General features: G+C 38.3%; 2 protein-coding genes and 1 pseudogene across 4 annotated transcripts in view; all 3 read left to right on the top strand.

Annotated features, from left to right (window-relative positions):
• The window catches only part of LOC141972603 (uncharacterized), a 30,372-nt pseudogene extending 16,682 nt beyond the window's left edge, over window positions 1-13,690 (top strand).
• LOC141972579 (uncharacterized) overlaps window positions 1-20,541 on the top strand; it is a 710,276-nt gene that overhangs the window by 503,642 nt on the left and 186,093 nt on the right. The gene's annotated exons all lie outside the window — the stretch shown is intronic.
• Window positions 14,439-19,270, top strand: LOC141972606 (E3 ubiquitin-protein ligase TRIM7-like). Of its 3 annotated transcripts, none has more exons than XM_074930523.1 (9): window positions 14,440-14,809; window positions 15,123-15,294; window positions 16,059-16,503; window positions 16,988-17,083; window positions 17,176-17,406; window positions 17,523-17,545; window positions 17,966-18,081; window positions 18,174-18,320; window positions 18,595-19,267. In XM_074930523.1, exons 3-9 carry the CDS (start codon window positions 16,102-16,104, stop codon window positions 19,122-19,124), a joined length of 1,545 nt encoding a protein of 514 aa, XP_074786624.1. In that variant the 5' UTR covers window positions 14,440-14,809; window positions 15,123-15,294; window positions 16,059-16,101; the 3' UTR covers window positions 19,125-19,267. The 3 variants fall into 3 exon arrangements, with proteins under 3 accessions (XP_074786625.1, XP_074786624.1, XP_074786626.1); XM_074930525.1 differs by lacking the exon at window positions 15,123-15,294 and having other exon boundaries at window positions 14,692-14,809; window positions 16,059-16,408; window positions 16,442-16,503; window positions 18,261-18,320; window positions 18,595-19,270; XM_074930524.1 differs by lacking the exon at window positions 15,123-15,294 and having other exon boundaries at window positions 14,439-14,809; window positions 18,595-19,268.

Here is a 20,541-nt window from a genome sequence, read left to right as displayed (position 1 = left end):
TTTTAATCAGATGATAGGGAACAGAATAAAATCAAGCGATGGCGTAGGGCCGCGACGTGAAGAAAAAAGCGGCAATTTCTGGTTGTTTATTCCCTTTTTTTTTTTTTTTTTCTTTTCTTCTAGGGGAAAATGAAGCGGAGATAAGTAAGTGGCGTTTTTCCACGCTCCGTGGTTTGATGGAGGGGTGGGAGTGTCTCTTGCTTGACCCAAATCCTGAATATTCATCTGAAATCCATTATCCAGAATAAAAAAAAAGGGGGTTTGTGTAGAATTTCCCCGAAAAAATCATCTATAAACGGGAGAAAAATAAGAATACGGGGCTTGAGTAGTCCGAACTACTGCAGTTCCTTGTTAAAAAGTGGGGGGGGGAAAAAAAAAAAATTAAAATGAGGGGTTTCCTCTCAGCCTGTCGTGGGATGGGGTTGGGGCGACACGTGGGACCCCGGGTTCTGCTTTTTTTGTCTAAATTGTATGTAAAACGTTATCATAAAAAATAATAATAATAATAAATTAATAATTATAAATAAATAAATAAATAATAAAAATAATAAATTAATACTAGTAATAAAATAATAAATAGCAATAATAATATACAGGTAAAAAATATATCATAAAATAATTCTATTTTATGATAGAAATACAGAATTTAGGTGTTAAACGTGATTATAGCAATAATAATTTCATATTCTAGATATAAAATGTTAAATTGCGTAGTATATCAAAAGTTAAATTGCATAATATACAAAATGTTCAATATATAAACATTTTAACTCTGTAACGTGTGAAATTTTAAATCGTGTAATATATAAAATGTTAAATTGTATAATACATGAAATTTTAAATTGTATAATGTGTAAAACGTTAAAATGTAGGATATATGAAATTTTAAATTGCATACTAGACAAAATTTTAAATTGTGTGGCAGAAAATTTTAAATTGCATACTAGACAAAATTTTAAATTTAAAATTTAAATTTAAATTTTAACTAAATTGTATCATAGATAAAATTTTATATTGCATAAGATATAACATTTTAAATTTTGTAAGATATAGAATGTTAAATTGTATAACAAAATGATTAATTGCATAATATGTGAAATTTTAAATTGCCTAATGTATGAAATTTTAAATTGCATACTAGATAAAATTTTAAATTGTATGACATATAAGATGTTAATTTGCATAATATAGAAAATTTAAAATTGAATAGTATATAAAATTTTAAATTACATAATAAATAAAATTTTAAATTTCATAAGATATAAAATTTTAGATTTCATAAGATAAAATTTTAGATTTCATAACATAAAATTTTAGATTTCATAACATAAAATTTTAAATTTCATAAGATATAAAATTTTAAATTTCATAAGATATAAAATTTTAGATTTCATAAGATATAAAATTTTAAATTTCATAAGATATAAAATTTTACATTTCATAAGATATAAAATTTTACATTTCATAAGATATAAAATTTTAAATTTCATAACATATAAAATTTTAAATTTCATAAGATAAAATTTTAAATTTCATAACAAAATTTTAGATTTCATAAGATATAAAATTTTAGATTTCATAAGATATAAAATTTTAAATTTCATAAGATATAAAATTTTAAATTGTATGACATATAAGGTGTTAAATTGCATAATATATAAAATTTTAAATCGAATAGTGTATAAAATTTAAAATTGTACAATAGATAAAATGTTAAATTGCATAATATATGAAATTTTAAATTGTCTGATGTATGAAATTTTAAATGAATATATGAAATGTTAAATTGCATAATAGACAAAATGTTAAATTGCGTCATGTATAAAATTTTAAATTGAGATATAGAATTTTAAATGGCCCAATATATAAAATTCTGACATTAAAAATTCTTCTTGGAACCAATAAACCTCCCTCTGCTTTCAGGGCGCCTCACGGAGCTGCTGGGTAAGCGCCTTTCCTTCCCCCTCCCTGACGACTTTTTTTTTTGTTTGTTTTTAAATTTTCACCTCCACATAATTTGGAAAAAATAACAGGAAATCAAAGATTTTCGGGGACAAAGCTTGGATTAGCAAAATCCCGCGGAAAAAATGGGCTTAAAAGGTCAAAATTTCTCTTTCCTTCTGTTTGCAGAGGACCGGGCCGCGGAAGTTCGTAAGTTGATTTGTGTCTTGGAGAAGTGGGATCCCCCAAAAGGAGTTTTCCCAGCGCCCCTTTTCCCGCCAAAAAAAGTATATTTAATTAAATTAAAATATCAAAAAATATTAAAATATCCAAAATGGCTATATTTGGGGAAAACACCCCATTAAATTATCAGCTATGAGGTGGAACCATCCCGGAGTTCTGATTTTCCGTCCTAAATTACTGTAAGAATTTCTGTCCCTATTTTATTTGCAAAGATTTTTTATCTCTTTAAAATTTAATTTATTTTTTTTTTTCTTGCCCTTCCACGGAGCAAAAAGTCCCAAATTTTGGGTGTTTTTTCCCCTTCCCACAATCCTCCTCAACAAAAAAAATATAAAGAGAAATTTCACAGCGGCGTGAGCATAACCGGGGCTTTTTTTTGCTGAGCTGGGCGACTTATTTCTGTCGTAAAAATTTAAAATTGTTGAAAAATGGCGTTTTCTTAATTTCCTTTTTTTGTTTTTTTTGTTTTTTTGTTTAATTTTTAGGAAAACAGGATGCTGTCATTAGTAAGTGGCGTTTATTTTTCCTGAGAAACGTGAGCCCTGGGGATCACAAGCAGGATGATGATTTGGCTTAGTATTTTGATCAAAATGAAGTTAATTAATTGAAATAAATTTAAAAAAAAAAAAAATTTAAATAATGGAATTAAGTAAATAAAAAAATAAAATAAAATTCAGAGCATGAGAGTATCTGCCTGTGTTAGAGGATTTGGGTGCCTTGAGTTCCCCCCGCCACGACCTTCTCGCGTCCTCGGGGAGAAAAATCTCCGATTTGAATAAATTTTATTTTCTCCTTTTTAAGGAAAACTGACCGAAGAGCTCGGTAAGTCGTTTTTATTCCTCTCACAAAAACGATTTGGGATTTTTTGGGGTGGGTTTTTGGGTTTTTTTTCGCACAATTTGGGTTGGGCTGGTTTAGTTTTTGAGGTGGCTGTAGAGGCGGATGGATAACGGGCTAGCGCGCGTGAATTAAAAATAAAATAATTTTAAAAAATGGAAAAAAAACAGCAAAAGAATAGAAACGAGCTCGTGCTCTGAAACAAAAATCTGCATTTTTGCATTTTTTCCTTTTTTCTCTTTTCTTTTTGTTAGAGGAACTAAAGGATCGGGAAGCTGGTGAGTGGCGTTTTCCTTCCATTTTAAAAAAATTTAGAAAGTTCAAGGTTTTAATTACGTTATACTAGATTAAAATTTTAAAATAGCGATCTTTTCAAAGAGTTTCATATTCAAAATATTCACAGACGTAATAAAAGTAACTAAATATGAATATATGTGAATATTTTGAATATGAAACTCTTTGAAAATATTGATAGTTTTAAATTTTTATTCGAAATTCATTAAAATTAATAAAAATATTAATGTTTAAAAATCTTAAACACGTATGTTACTTTCCGGACCAAAATCTACTTTAATTATATAAATTACATAAATTAATTATATAAATTACTTTCTGGACTTTATATAATTTATATAATATAATATAAAATCTACTTGAATTATATAAATTATAAAAATCTAATTATATATGGGAATATTTTTAGTATTAAAATACTTTAAAATCGTGATAGTTTTAAATTTTTATTCTAAAATAATTTAATTACAAATATTAATATTTTAAAATATTAAACACGCGTGTTACTTTCTGGACCAAAATCTATTTTACTTATATAAATTACATAAATTAATTATATAAATTACTTTCTGGACTTTATATAATTTATAGAATATAATATAAAATCTATTTTAATTCTATAAATTACATAAATTACGTTAATTATATAAATTACATTTCCGGACTTTATATAATTTATATAATATAACATAAAATATAGAATATAAAATCTACTTTAATTGTGTAAATTACATATTTCTACTTTAATTATATATATGAATATTTTTAACATTAAAATACTTTAAAATATTGATATTTTAAATTTTTAATTTTCAAATCATTTAAATTAATTACAAATATTGATATTTTAAATTTTTAATTTTCAAATCATTTAAATTAATTACAAATATTGATATTTTAAATTTTTAATTTTCAAATCATTTAAATTAATTACAAATACTAATATTTTAAAATACTAAACACGTGTGTTACTTTCCGGGCTAAAATCTACTTTAATTATGTAAATTACATAAATTACTCTAATTATATAAATTACATTAATTATATAAATAACTTTCCGGACTTTATAGAATATAATATAAAATATATAATATAAAATCTACTTTAATTATATAAGTTATATAAATCTACTTTAATTATTTAGGTGAATATTTTAAATATCAAAATACTTTAAAATCTTGATATTTGAAATTTTTAATTTTAAAATAAATTCATAAAAAATATTAATATTCAAAAATCTTAAACACCTGTGTTACTTTCCGGGCTAAAATCTACTTTAATTATATAAATTACATAAATTAATTATATAAATTACTTTCCGGACTTTATAGAATATAATATAAAATATATAATATAAAATCTACTTGAATTATATAAATTATATAAATCTACTTTAATTATTTAGGTGAATATTTTAAATATCAAAATACTTTAAAATCTTGATATTTGAAATTTTTAATTTTAAAATAAATTAATAAAAATATTAATATTCAAAAATCTTAAACACGTGTGTTACTTTCCGGGCTAAAATCTACTTTAATTTTGGGATTGAAACAAAAGCTATAGATTTATAAATTTATTTTTTTTTAAATTCCATTGAAGCCCTAGAGGTGCCGCGCTCGGCCGCAGGCGCGTACCTGGGGCTGCCGATGCAAATTAATTCTTATTCCCTTCGCAGATGAATCTTCCGAGGAACCGGGTAAATCCTCGTTTTCCTTTGAATTTGACAAAAAAAAAAAAAAAAAAAAAAAGGGGCGGATCGAGTTTTGTGGGAGACATTTTGTGCGCGTTAGGTTGACGTGGCTGAATTTTTTTTTTTTTTAATAGCGTGTGTCGAATGCCAGTCACAAATTTATTTCAGATCGTAATTAAAAATGCAAATATCTGGAAAAGGGATGCTGCTGAGATGATAGAGGCTAATAAGAATTATGGTTTTCTTCTTTTTTCCCTTTTTTTTTCTTTTCCCCTTTTTTCTTTTCCCTTTTTATTTCTTTTTTCCCCTTTATTCTTTTTTCCTCTTTTCTTTTTTCCTCTTTTCTTTTTTCCTCTTTTCTTTTTTCCTCTTTTCTTTTTTCCTCTTTTCTTTTTTCCTTTTTTCTTTTTTTTCTTTTTTCTTTTTTCTTTTTTCTTTTTTCTTTTTTCTTTTTTCTTTTTTCTTTTTTCTTTTTTCTTTTTTCTTTTTTCTTTTTTCTTTTTTTTCCTTTTTCCTTTTTTCCTTTTTTCCTTTTTTCCTTTTTTCCTTTTTTCCTTTTTTCCTTTTTCCTTTTTTCCCTTTTTTCCTTTTTTCCTTTTTCCCCCTTTTTTCCTTTTTCCCCCTTTTTTCCTTTTCCCCTTTCTTTTTTCCTTTTTTTCTTTTTTCTTTTCCCCTGTTTTTCTTTTTTCCCGTTTTTTTCCTCCCGTTTTTCTCTTTATTTTTTCTTTTTTATTCTCTTTTTTCTTTTTTCCCTTCTTTTTTCTTTTTTCCTTTTTCCTTTTTTCCCTTCTTTTTTGCTTTTTTCTTTTTTCCTTTTTTCTTTTTTGCTTTTCTTTTTTACCTTTTTCCCTCCCTTTTTTCTTTTTCCCTTTTTTCCCTTTTTATTTATTTTTTCCCTTTTTATTTATTTTTTCCCTTTTTATTTATTTTTTTCCCTTTTTATTTATTTTTTCCCCTTTTTATTTCTTTTTTTCCCTTTTTTATTTCTTTTTTTTCCCTTTTTTTTTTTTCTTTTTTATTCCCAGAGGAAAGTGACCTAGAAAAAGGTGAGCATCATTTTCCTTCCTGCCAAGGCAGAAAATCCTTTTAATTTCGAGGAATCCCCCTTAAAACATACTAAAAATTCTCTATTTTCCTTCTTTTTAAGACAAACTCACCGAAGAACTCGGTAAGTCGTTTCTCTCCCTTTACCAACAACAAACACCCGACATTTATTTTCACCTTTTCTTTTGAGTTTTGATCAGAACCTTTGAGGTCTGTTAAAAAAAAAATGACGTCAGCAAAGCCAAATACGGAACAATTTCTAAAGAAATTTAAAATTTAAAAGGGAAATTAATTTTACCTCGTCATCGGAAGCAGCTTTTTCACATTTCTGCACAATTTATCTGCAAAATTGGAGGAAATTTGGGTTTTCTGATAGTGATGAAGAGAGAAAATAGTAGAAAAGAAGAAAATATCCAGGGAATAAACGGATCCTAATGGAAATCCTTGTTTTTCTCCTCTCTTAAGATGAAGTCACTGAAGAATTCGGTAGGTGATTTTTTTTTTTTTCTTTTTTAACCTTTAACAAAATTTTTTCTGATAGTTTCCGAGTCTTTTCGGTTGCCCAGATATTAACTTCGACGTAACAAGAAACGGAAGGTTAGAGGGGAAATGAGAGCCAACAAAAAAATGGAATTTCAATTAATAAATTACTAATAAGAAGACGGTGTTTGGGGAAAACTCCTGTCCTTGACCTCACATCCGCAGATACTTTATTTTTTTTTTAATCTTTTTTTTTTTCCTTCCTCGTTTTTAGGGGAACGTGATAAAAAAATAGGTGGGTTTTGTTTCTTATTTCCCGGGTCCTTCGGGGCGTATTTGGGTGCTCTGGGTGGGTTCGGGTGCTCCTCTGAGCTGCTTTTCCACCCCTAAATACCCAATTCCTGCGCGGTTGGTTGAATATTGGGGGAGTTTATGAGGTTTTGGGGGGGAATCGAGTCGTTTTGCAGCCAACTGAGCAAAAAAAATCGTCATTATTTCGTTTATTTCTTTCCTTTAAGAGGAAATCACTGAAGAGCTTGGTAAGTCATTTCTCTTTCCTTCCCCCCTTATTTTTTCCCTCCTTTATTTTATTTTTTCCCCCTTATTTTATTTTCCTCCCTTATTTTTTCCCCCTTATTTTCTTTTTTTCCCCCTTATTTTCTTTTTTCCCCCTTATATTCTTTTTTCCCCCTTATTTTCTTTTTTTCCCCTTATTTTCTTTTTCCCCCTTATTTTCTTTTTCCCCTTATTTTCTTTTTTCCCCCTTATTTTCTTATTTCCCCTTATTTTCTTATTTCCCCCTTATTTTCTTTTTTCCCCCTTATTTTCTTATTTCCCCTTATTTTCTTATTTCCCCTTATTTTCTTATTTCCCCCTTATTTTCTTATTTCCCCTTATTTTCTTATTTCCCCCTTATTTTCTTATTTCCCCTTATTTTCTTATTTCCCCTTATTTTCTTTTTCCCCGCTTATTTTCTTTTCCCCCCCTTATTTTATTTTTCCCCCTTATTTTTTCTCCCTTATTTTATTTTTCCCTCTTATTTTATCTTTCCCCCCTTAATTAATTTTTCTCCTGTATTTTATCTTTCCCCCCTTATTTTATCTTTTCCCCCTTATTTTATTTTTCCCCCTTATTTTATTTCCCCCCCTTATTTTCTTTTCCCCCCTTATTTTATTTTCCCCCTTATTTTCCCCCCCTTATTATTTTTTAAATTTTTTTTTTACATTTTTTCAGAAAAAAAGACCGCACGAATCGGTAAGCGTCGTTCTCTCCGCGAGCCTTCTGCCTTGAATAGGGTGGGAAAGGATGTGGGGGTGCAAATATCGCTCAAAAATAGAGAATTTTTTTTTTTTTCCCTTTAAAATGAGATTAAAGGACTTTTCAAAATTTCACATCCTTGGGTGCTGCGTGGTTGCTTCTCCCCGGGCAGCCCAAATGCCCTTTTGTGTAACGCTTTGGGTAGTAAAAAAGTTATTTTGGGTTGGTTTTGTGTTGCTGAGAACAATTAAAATTAAAAAATCCCTAAACGTGTTCTTGGAGGGAAACGTGGAATCCTCCAGCGAAGCATTTAGCACGGATCCGTAGCGGAAAAAAAAAAAATAATTAAAATAATTTTTCCTTTCGCTCTTTCTAGGTGAACTCACTACAGAGCTGGGTAAGTCCTTTAATTAAAAAAAAAAAAAAACCACAAAAAAACACAAATCTGTGCAAATAAACAACACAAATCTGTGCAAATAAACAACACAATTTTGTGCAAATAACACAAATTTGTGAAAACTAACAACAAAATTGTGCAAATAAACAACACAAATTTGTGAAAATAACACAAATTTGTGAAAATAAACAACACAGATTTGTCCAAAACCCCACAATTTTGTGCAAATAAACAGCATAAATTGGTGCAAATAAACACAAATTTGTGAAATAAACAATACAAATTTGTGCGAACAACACAGATTTGTGGAAATAAACAACATAGTTTTGCGCAAATAACACAAATTTGTAAAAATTAGGAACAAAATTGTGCAAATAACCAACACAAATTTGTCCAAAAAACCACAAATTTGTGAAAATAAACAACAAAATTGTGCAAATAAACAACACAAATTTGCGCAAACAACACAGATTTGTGAAAATAAACATTATTTGTGCAAATAACACAAATTTGAAAATAAACACAATTTTGTGCAAATAACACAAATTTGTGCAAATCAACACAAATTTGTGCAAATAAACCACACAATTTTGTGCAAATCAACACAAATTTGGGAAAACAACACAAATTTGTGCGAATAAACAACAGAAATTTGCGCCAGTATCTTGTTTCTGTTTAGGCTGGGCTTTGGTAGGAGCGAGCCGCGACCTTTGCTTTGAGATTAGGAAAGTCAGTGAGGGGATGGGTTAATTTATATCAAATTAGAGGCAAAACGCAAATTAAAAATTGTAATTTTTGGCATGGAAAATCGAAAATACCAGATTTATCACAGCGAAGGCGGGAGCACTTAGGAATAATTTTTTTTTTTCCCTTTTTCTTTCTATTTTTCCTTATTTAGGAGAGCGTGATACCAAAATTGGTACGTGTCCACCTGCTTCCCGGATCCCACAGAATCATGACTTTTATTTAATTATAATAATTTTTAATTTTTTTTTTTTTTTTTTTTACGTCTCTTAAGATGAACTGTGTGCAGAAATCGGTGAGTGGTTTGGTTTGTTGTTTTTTTTTTTCCTTCTAAATATGTCTTTTGGGGGTATTTTTTTAGCCGAAGCAAAAATAATTAAAAAAAAAAAAAATTCTAACAATTTTTTTTTTTACTTGTTTTCCCATATTTAGAAAAACGCGATAGAAAAATCGGTGAGTATCAGATTTCTCCCCAAAACGTGAACTTTGTAAGACCCGCGTGAGCGCCTCGGTGTGAATTGGGATGGAAATTTATTTTTTTTTTTCCTGTCTTGGCAGATGAACTCGCTGCGGAGCTCGGTAAGTCCCTTGGCTTGCAAGGAGGAAAGATTTGTAAGTCTTATGTTTTGGTTTTTTTAAAAAAAATTGATTTCTCCCGCTTTTTTCTGGGCTATTTTGGGAAGTTTTGTGGAAATCTGGGCTAAGGAGGATAAAGTAGAGAGATGTGTGCATTTATAACTATATATTGTGTGTTCTAGATCAAAATAGTGTCATTATTTTATAAAATAATTTTGTAAAATAAAAAATTAAAAAAAAAAAATGTTGGAAAAAATTTGGAAACAAGTTTTGGAAAGATGAAAAAGAAAAAGAAAAAATTTTGGAAAAAATTTTGAAAAACTTTTGAAATAAAAATTTTTTAACATTTTGAAAACAATTTTGGAAAGAAAATTTGCGGGAAAAAATTTGAAAAAAAAATTTAAATGTTGAAAAACTTTTGAAATAAAAATTGTGAAAAATTTTGAAAATTTTTGAAAGAAAATTTGTGAAAAAATGTTGGAAAAAATTTTTTTTAGATGTCGAAAAAGGTAATAAAAATTGTAAAAAATTTTGAAAAAAATTTTAAATGTTGAAAAACTTTTGAAATAAAAATTGTAAAAAATTTTGAAAATTTTTGAAAGAAAATTTGTGAAAAATGTTGGGAAAAATTTTTTTTAAATGTCAAAAAACTTTTGTAATAAAAATTGTAAAATATTTTGAAAATTTTTGAAAGAAAATTTGTGAAAAATGTTGGAAAAAATTTTTTTTAAATGTCGAAAAACTTTTGTAATAAAAATTGTAAAAAATTTGGAAGAAAATTTTTTTAAATGTCGAAAATCTTTTGAAATAAAAATTGTAAAAAATTTTGAAAACAATTTTTGAAAGAAAATTTGTGAAAAAAATTGGAAAAAAAAATGTAAATGTTGAAAAACTTTTGAAATTGTAAAAAATTTTGAAAAAAAATTTTGAAAAAATAATTTTGAAAAAATGTTGAAAAACTTGAAATAAAAATTGTAAAAAATTTTGAAAAGAATTTTTGAAAGAAAATTTTTGGAAAAAATGTTGAAAAAAATTTTTTTAAATGTCGAAAAACTTTTGTAATAAAGTTAATTATAATGATACGTTTATATTTTTATATATTAATATAGATTGAGTCTAATTATATGTTAACGCATTATAGATGAATATAGATTAATTACTGTTATAAATTTACACATTATATATGAATATAGATTAACTATCCTTATATATTAATGCGTTATATATAAATATAGATTAATTATCATATATTAGTGCATTATCTATGAATTTACCTTAATTATCGTTATATATTCACACATTCGATATGAATATAGATTAACTATCCTTATATATTAACACATTCTATATGAATACAGATTAATTATCATATATTGATACGTTATCTATGAATTTACATTAATTATCGTTCTATATTCGCACATTTTATAGGAATATAGATTAACTATCCTTATATATTAATGCATTCTATATGAATATAGATTAATTATCATATATTGATACATTATCTATGAATTTACGTTAATTATCGTTCTATATTTACACATTCTATATGACTCCAGATTACCCTTATATATTAATGCATTATATGTGAATTTACATTAACGATAATTATATATTAATACATTATATATGAATTTACGTTAACGATAATGATATATGAATACATTATACAGCCACGTATCATTACTACAGTTCCAATAATCAACGCAAACGATACCGATAAAACGCAGAAAAATATTTTGGGCCCTGAGAGCCCCGAAAGTCTCCGAAAATCCCGACAGAAAAACGGGGAGAAATGCACAATAACCCTTTTTATCGTTTCTCTTTGCAGAGGAACACAAAGCGAAAATCCGTGAGTTTCCCTTTTCCTCCCCTTCCGGCGCGGCCCAAACTGTGGGAGGTTTTGGGGATGTTTTGGAATAATTGAGGCGTGAGGTTTTTTTATTTTATTTTTTTTAACACCCCCCCGGGACGTCCGCACGGCGGCGATCAGCCCTAAAAGGGGAAAATATTGGCCTTGACTTGGCCAAACTCCCTCTACAGACGATAGAAGTGATGGCGCGACCATTCCTGGGATGAGAAATTTTAATTTTTTTTCTGATTTTTGCCTGAGGTTTAGTTTAAAGCATCTGTTGGGCTTGTTTGGTTGTTTTTTGTTTTTCCCTGAGGTTTAATCTAAATAATTCATGTTACGGACACGACTCTCAGCAAGGACTTACTTCACAATTCAGCCTCGCGCTAGGAAAAAAATAAAACACTTTTTAAGGGGAAGGAAGGAAATAAAAAATTGTGAACTGGAGGCATCTTCAGAATAAAAAAAACCTCATTAACACAGCTTAATTTCTTTTCTTTTAAGGAAAATGCATCAACGAGCACAGTAAGTTCATTTTTTTCCCTTCTACAAATCCCCCTTTCCCTCTGGGATTTCGGTTTACGTCGTCGTTAATAATTTTTTTTTTTTTTTATTATTATTGTGCGTTTTTAGGGAGAGAGGAAGAAAAAATGGGTAAGTCCTTTAGAGAAAGGTTAAGAAATTTTAAAAAATTTAAAAAAAAAAAAAAAAAGGGGGTCGGTAATTTGGTTCTTGGTTCCATGCAGACGTGTAGGGTTGGTCGCACGTCAAGTTATCGAACCTTCAACGGCGGGAAGACCCAACACCCAACTGGATTTCCAAGAAGCCCCATTCCCCGGGGTAAAGGATGTGTTAAAAAAGTTTAATTTTATTTTTTTTTTCCCCTCTTCCCCAGCCGACGTGACGCTGGACCCGGAGACAGCCCACCCCCGCCTCATCCTCTCGGAGGACCGGAAGAGCGTGAGGTGGGAATACGTCTTACGGGAGACTCCCGACAACCCCGAGCGCTTCGACGCCGATCCTTGCGTGTTGGGTCGCGAGGTCTTCGCTTCCGGGAGACACTCCTGGGTGGTGGACGTGGCCGAGGGCCAATACTGCGCCGTGGGGGTCAGCAAAGAGTCTCTGCAGAGGAAGGGACCCGTCAGCTTCAATCCCGAGGAAGGGATCTGGGCGGTGCAGCAGTGGGGGTTTAAGAACCGCGCCCTCACCTCCCCCCCGACCCCCCTCGACCTGCCGCGGGTCCCCAGGAAGATCCGGATCTCTCTGGACTACGATTGGGGCGAGGTGGCGTTTTTTGACGTGGAGAACAAAACTCCCATTTTCACGTTTCCGACGGCTTCCTTCGGCGGGGAGCGGGTCCGGCCGTGGTTCTGGGTGGAGCTGGGCTCGCTCGCTCTGCTCCGATGACCTTGGCCTTCCTCCTGGCGCCGAGAGCTCCGAGCGGGCGGGTTGGAGGGGCAGGAGGAGTGGTGGAACCACCACGCTCCATCCAAACCCCCGCAGCTGGGTGGGTAAAAGCGACGGGACGGAGACCAAGATAGAGGCTTTCGGGAAGAGCAACGCCAACCCTCATCTCCCCCGTTCCCTAATCGAGTGCTCCGGCCATCATGGTGCAGAGGAAGAGGAGCCCACCCTCCGTGGCCTCGCCGTGAGGTGGCAGAAGGGCTGCCCGGCCTCAGCGACACCTCGTAGCTTCAGCTCCGGCGTTCGGGGACGTCAGAGAGAGACGGAGACTCCTCCCGCGGTCGACAGAATGAGGTGGGCACCGGGGTGAGTCTCCGTTGACTGTTGGAGGCGTCTCCGTTGGCTGTTGGAGGCGTCTCCGTTGGCTGTTGGAGGCGTCTCCGTTGGCTGTTGAAGGCGTCTCCGTTGACTGTTGAAGGCGTCTCCGTTGACCGTTGGAGGAGTCTCCGTTGACCGTTGGAGGAGTCTCCGTTGACCGTTGGAGGCGTCTCCGTTGGCCATTGAAGGAGTCTCCGTTGGCCATTGAAGGCGTCTCCGTTGGCTGTTGAAGGCGTCTCCGTTGGCTGTTGAAGGCGTCTCCGTTGGCCGTTGGAGGCGTCTCCGCTGGCCGCTGAAGGCGTCTCCATTGGCCCTTGAAGGATTCTCTGTTGACCGTTGAGTCTCCATTGACCATTGAAGGCGTCTCCATCAACTGTTGAAGGAGAACTCCCGATCTTCACCCTTCACAACCTCTCCCAGTGAATTCCAGTTTAATCCCCGCTTGCTCTTAGCCACCTGCAAAGCCCTACGTCTTGTCTCCTGCCCCACCACGCGATGGCCAACTGGTAGTTCCCGGCTGACAATAAACCACTTGAGACGCTCCGGAGCATTTGATTTCTTTCTGAAGCTGGTTCCACGCGGGGCCATCCTGACCCTCTGGGGTGACCCCTGCGGCCCCTGTCACCTCCTTCCAGCCCCTCACCCCACTTTTGAGGGACGTTTGAGGTGGATCTCGCCGCGAGATCCCACCGGGGTGGGACGCCGTCACCTCCCACCCACAGCACCTCCGAGTCTCAGCTCTGTGGTTTTGGGTTTTTCATTTTTGCGGCCAAAAACCTTCTTTGTTGCCCTTGCAACCCACGTTTGTGGTGGCGCTGGGGTGGGGTGGGCAGGAGAAGACCCAAGCAGGGGGAGGAGGGAGGGGAGGGGCAAATCATTTTTGTCTGAGGGCTTCAAGATGACGATAGCTTTGCCAAGAGAGCACGCTCACTGTAGCAACTCAAAATTCCTTCTGTCAGCAGACAGAAATTGGGAAGGAGAATATATAATAATAAATAATAATATTTAATAATATATAATAATTAAAAAAATTCCCCCTTTTCTAAGTAATTATCCACAGGGGAAACACCACGGGGTAAAAACTGCTCTTCCTCCATTCCGAAAACGGCCCCCGGCCGCTTTGAAACACGAGTTTGTAAAATAATAATAAATTATAATTTAAAAATATAATCCTGGGCTGCCGTAACCCGTGAGAGGGGCAAAGAAGCCGCCCGACATTTTTTATTTAAAGCAGTTGGGTTTATTTAAAGCCGGGTTTATTTTTTTTTGCCCTAACCGGGGGCGGCGGGGATGCCCACGCTCCTGTGGTGCGTGGTGGCAGATGCCCCCAACTTGCCCCGTAGCCAAAGATATTTCATCCTGCAGCGGAAAATGGTGAAATATTTTTAATCTGAGCTTTGTCTCGGATGGAAAAAAAAAGCCGAGCTGGGGGGGACACACTGATCCCGTCCCTGGCAGGCAGACGCCAGGCAGCGCGCGTTCCTCTCCGTGTTTCCTTAAATAGGGCTGATCTTTTCCCTCTGCCCTCCATGTGATCTCCCTCCCAGCTCCGACACCCCGCGGGTGGCCGGGGAGGAGCCTTGTCCCACATTTCAACAACAAAAAAAGAAAAAAAAGAAAAAAAAAAAAAAATCCACAAAGACATCGTGTTGCTGCTGCCTAACAGGTGAGTGTCTCTTTTTTTTTTTTTTTTTTTTTCGGGAGGGTGCTCGGGGATATCCCGGCCACCGCAGCAGCGTTTTTCCGAGTGTTAAGATGAAGGGTTGTTAATTTGGGGGTTGTTAAGGGGGGGGTGTGGGTGTTGTGTTGCTGGCCACGCTCTCAGGTTCCGCGTTTGCCGCGGCGACGCATTAAAACCGGTTCCAAACAAAAGGAAAACGGCGAGAAGGTGTAAAAGCCACGTTCCCGCCCGGTTCCTGTCTTTATGGTTTTGTGACGTATTTGTGACGTTTCCTTTTTTTTTTTTTTTTTTTTTTTAGCCAACGAGTTTTTCCCACCACCAGGAACGTGGGGAGCTTCTCTCTGAAGAAACACAAAATTATCCGCCGTGTGCTGCGGCAAAACGCGGTTAATCATTTTTTTTTAATTTTTTTTTTCGTATTAAATCTAAAACATCTTTGAGGTCATCTCCAACTGTCCGTCTCACTCAAGGTGACTAAAAACCATTTCTGCACTGGATTTCCTCTTAAACTCTTTTTTTTTTTTTATATATATATATATTTCTTGGTAGCTAGAGAAGCTGTTAAACATAAAACGATGAAGCTCAAAGCATTTGAATCGAAACCTGTCTTTAAAGGAAAGTTTTTAGGAATTATTTCTGTGCAGAAGGGGCTGTTGGGTGTTGGAATGGGCTGCCCAGGGCAGGGGGGGAGTCCCCATCCCTGGAGGGGTTGAAGAGTCGGGGTGACCCAGCGCTGAGGGATCTGGGGGAGTTGGGAAGGGTCAATGTTGGGTTGATGGTTGGGCTGGAGGAGCTTCAAGGTCTATCCCAACCCCAATAATTCCGGGGTTCTGTGACATTGAGGGGACATTGGGGACATCATGGAGTTGGGAAGGGTCAGGGTGAGGTTCACGGTTAGGTTGGATCATCTTCAAGTTCTTTCCCAACCCCAATAATTCTGGGGTTCTGTGACATTGAGGGGACATTGGGGACATCGTGGAGTTGGGAAGGGTCAGGGTGAGGTTCACGGTTGGGCTGGAGGAGCTCCAAGGGCTTTCCCAACCCGGATGATTCTGTGGTCACGCCCGTGGCGCGGCCTTGCACGGTGGCAAGACAAACCTCCGTGCCCAAGAGATGAACGTTCGAGGCTTTTAGGACAATTCATCCCTAAAGTTAATGTCGAAAGGAGATCAGAGCTTCCGTTGCTGCTGCTCCTTCCCCCACCCACGCTGAGAGCTTTCCTGCCCCTCTGCAGGCAGCAAGGGGAGGAGGAACGAGAGGCTGGAGAAGGTTCTGCCATGGCCTCTGGATCATCTAGAGTGAGGGAAGGGGAGGAGGAACACCCCCACCACCCCGTCCCGCAGCATCGGCCGGGTCCTGGCGCCACCAGCGGCAGAAGCGGCACGGCCCGATCCTGGCCGGAGCGAGGAAGGCTTGGAGATGCCGAGGCAGTTGGCCACCAAAACCGGCTCAGGAAAGGCCATTTCCAGCCCAAAGTCCACTTGGAGCATTTAGCAGAGAAGTTGAAGCTCTTGGGTCTGGAAGGAGACGGCGAGGAGAAGGAGGTTCTGTGCTGGTGGCACACGAGGGCCGGCGCCTTCCGGGGTGACACAAAAACATCTGGCTCCAGCCGCGGAGGACCGCCGGCTCGTGGAGGTGCCACGACAGCCGACGTGGAGGAAGCTGCCCAGGAGGACAAGGTCAGGCCCAGGACCCAGCTTAGGTTCTTCCTTTTCCACCTTAAGGCAAACTGGGGTTTACTTTGAGCGTTTCTCGGGGGTCGCAAGCTCCAAACCAGCTTTGAACTTCCCCATCGTTATTTTGATTTTTTTTTTTTTTTCTCCCCTCTCCCTCCCGAAAATAAATAAATGGAAATCACAGGGTAGAGCTAGAAAACATAACGCGTAACCCTTTTGGGGCTAAAACCAGGAAAATATTAATTTTCAGACTAAACCCTTCGCCCCAAATCAGTCAACCAGTTGATTTCACACAAGAATGAAACTGGTTCCTCTTGTCCTCCCGTCTCCGTCCTCGTGCCCGTGCTGCAATTTTAGTTTGTTTTTGTGTTTTTTTTCCCCAAAATGTGGGGAGGGAGCATCTCCAAGCAGCCCATCCCCACTCCCTCCCCTCTAGATACCCTCCTAATCCCTTTTTTTTTTTTTTTTTTTTTTTTCCTTCTTCCAGGACCAAATACAGAGTGACCTGGAGAAACTCAAGAAACAAAGGGAAGAGATTTTGGAATGGAGAAGAAGCGGAGAGAGGCGACGCCGGGACTATTTGGTAAGTGGCCGTCGCCATCGCCCAGAGTTAAAAAAAAAATATATTTTTAGGACCAGTCTGGTCCATGCTTTTGTCTTCCCCACGTCCCGCAGACGCAGACGGAGGTCGAGAGGCAGAAGATTGTGTCGGAATTTCGGCGGCTGCGCCGGTTTCTGAAGGACCAAGAGCTTGTTCTCCTGGCCCGGCTGGGAGAGCTGGACAGGGAGATGATGAGGAGGGAGGAGGAAGAAAGGATCAAGATGTCCGGGGAGGTTTCGCTCCTCGACGTCCTGATCTGCGAGATGGAGCAGAAGCTCGAGCAGCCCGCGAGCGGGTTCCTGCAGGTCGGACGCTCCTCTAGGCGAGACAAGAGGGTCCAGCGTCGCCTTGGCTGGAGTCTCCCCCCGATTTTAGGGCGGGACTGAGGATTTTTTTTTTTCTCTCTCTCTCTCTATTCCAGGACGCCCGGAGCGCTGTGGACAGGTACGTGCTCTCCCACCCCTTCCTCGGCCCGACGGTGGGGGAAGGCTCACGGGCACCATCCCCGTGGTTTCTGGGGCAGATGGAAATTTTGACGGTTCGGGAAGGGCTTGAGGTGAGACTTAGAGAGGTGGGGAGTGAAGAAGGTGCCCCGGAACCCCGGCGCGGGTTCAAACCACGAGAGGATGCCGTGAGAGGAAGGCTGAAGGTCCTCTTGGCCGTCAGGGCGACGGGGACTCACGTCTCCTCCTGTACGGAGCCGGGTGTCATCTCGGAGGGGATATTTTGGGGACATTTTGGGGTCATTTGGGGGACAACCAGCTCCTCCACCATCCCCAAGTAGCCCGGGGGTGCAGGGGGGAGGAAGGATGGGCCCGGCACCTCGTGCCATCCCACGGCTAAGGGGAACGTTTTACCTCCCAGATGGGTGATGGGAAGTGCCCAGAGGACGTCGGGGACCTTCTCGGACCTGGAGCGGAAGCTCCGTGTCATTTCTCGACAGAACCGTGTCCTCCGAGAGACCCTGGGGAGATTTCGGGGTACTGTGGGGCGTGACTGGGTCGATGATGGGGTGGTGGTGGTGGGGGGTGAGGGCAGCTCTGCCTCCTGCTGGTTTTTCCTCTTCTCCCAGGAAAAACACGACAGGAGGAAGAGCGAGCGGAATTACCAGCCCGAGGGCCTGATGTCCAACCTTTGTTCTTTCCCCCCCCCCCTCAAGACATTTTGCCATCCGAACTGGAGAAAGAGCAAGGAGCATCTGGAGGGGGAGATGGGAAGGGTGAGGCTCTTCGGAGGAGCAGCCGCAAGGCTCGGTTTTAATTAAAACAGCGCTTAAAAGGGCTGGGAAACGCTGAGCTGAGCTCGCTTTGGGGCTCCTGAAGAGACAAAGGGGCTCCGCGCCGTCCCCCAGCACGAGGCAGGGGGGATGTCTCCGCTCCCACGCCCGGGACGCGCGACGCCAGATGGAGACGGGATTTTTTATATTTATTTTTTTTCGGGGTGGGGGGGTGCTGTTCTCCTCCAACATCATTTTTTTTCTCCTTCCTCGGCAGCGTTTGTGACTCTGGACCCCGACACCGCCAGCACCCGGCTCGTCCTCTCCCGGGATCGACGCGGGGTGAGATGGACGGACACCGATCAGGATTTACCCCCCTCCACCACCACCACCGCCCCGCAACGCTTCGATGCCTCCTCCTGCGTGCTGGGCTACCAGGGCTTCACCCTGGGGAGCCACTACTGGGAGGTGGAGGTGGCCCGAGGCGGGAGCTGGGCCTTGGGCGTGGCCCGGCGCTCGGTGCCCAGGAAGGGTTGGATTCGGTTTGAAGCCGAGAAGGGGATCTGGGCGATGGGGCGATGCGGGAGGCGGTACCGCGCCTTCACCTCCCCCGTCACCACGCTCCCCGCCCCTGGGGAGACACGGAGGGTGCGGGTGGCTCTGGACTGCGGAGCGGGGCAAGTGGCCTTTTACCTGGCCCAGCGTGAGCGCCCCGTCTTTACGTTCCAAGAGGCCTCGTTTGGGGGGGAGAGCGTCTTCCCTTTCTTCTGGGTGGGGAGAGGCTCCCGCCTCCGCCTCTGCCCGTGAGATTTCCCTGCTCTCACCCCTCACCCCGCCTGGCTTTGGGGGGAGTTTTACGCTTGGTCTGTACTATTTTTTTTTTTTCCTTTCAGAAAATAAAAATAAAAAATAAAAAAGGAAAACATAAACAAATAAATAAAATAAAAAATAAAAATAAAATTAAAAAGAAATAAAATAAAAAATAAAAATAAGATAAAAAAGAAATAAAATAAAAAATAAAAATTAAATAAAAAATAAATAAAATAAAAAAGAAAAAAGAAATAAAATAAAAAAGAAAAATAAAAAAGAAATAAAATAAAAAATAAATAAAATAAATTAAAAAAATAAAAAATAAAAATAAAAAATGAAATAAAAATTAAAAATTTTTTAAATAAAAAATTAAATTTTTTAATTAAAAAATAAAAGTAAAAAACTAAATTAAAAAAAATTTAAGAATAAAAAAAAATTTAATAAAGTAAAAAAATAAAAGTAAAAACCGAAATAAAAAATAAATTAAAAAATAAACAAAAATTAAAATTTTAAAATAAATTAAAAATAAATAATAATTGAAAAAATAAATAAAAATTTAAAATAAATTAAAATAAAAATTAAAAATAAAAATTAATAAAAATTAAAAAATTAAAAAATAAAATTTAAAAAAAATTAAAATTAAAAAAAAATTTAAAAAGAAAAAAAAAGAAAAAATTAATTTAAAAAATAAAAATTTAAAAATTAAACTTTTCCCTGCTCCATCCTTCCCGGCGTGGTTGTGCCACACCTGCGAGAGAGCGAAGGGCCCCGGGGTGGGAGCGCGGCGAGCCGTGGGTGTCCCACCCTCACCCAACCCTCGCGCGGGGGGGCCAGCTCTTTGCCCCCCCCCGTCCGCGGGGACCCGGCGGGCAGCTGGCGGGGCCGGGGCGGCACCAGGGGGGCAGCGGCTTTGTCCCCGGGGCGCAGAGCCCGGGCTGGAGGACGCGGGACGCGCAGGTCCCTTTCCTTGGGGAGGGCGAGGGGCGCGGGTGGGGGGACGAACCCCCCCCCCAAGCACCAGGACCCAGATGGGCTCCGGGGGAACGCGGTGGCTCGGGCTCAAACCCCCGGGCCGCGTTGGACTCGCTGCTTGGGGCCAGCGCGGAGTGACGAGGTGACCTCGGCCGGCGTCACCGCGAGGCCCGTCCTGACCCGGGCGGGTGCTGGGGGACGCGACGCTGAGCGGCTCCTTGTGCTCGGCGCCCAGGCGGGGGCCAAAGGTCGTGCCCGGAGCGGGCGCAAAAACCCCTCCCGGGCAGGGCCCGAGCCTCTGCCGGATTTACGCCGGGGCGGCGACTCGTCCGGCAACGCCGAGAGCCGGGAGGGTGCGAAGACGCTTCCTCGAGGCGCTGCAGCGGGTCGCGCTTCCTCTGCGGGGGGACAACTGGGAACCCGGGGGGGACACACCAAAAAA

The sequence above is a fragment of the Athene noctua genome, chromosome 34, assembly GCF_965140245.1.
Source record: "Athene noctua chromosome 34, bAthNoc1.hap1.1, whole genome shotgun sequence".
Classification (NCBI taxonomy): Eukaryota; Metazoa; Chordata; class Aves; order Strigiformes; family Strigidae; genus Athene; species Athene noctua.
Note: the sequence above shows the minus strand (reverse complement) of the source record. Positions and strands in the feature narration are given on the sequence as shown.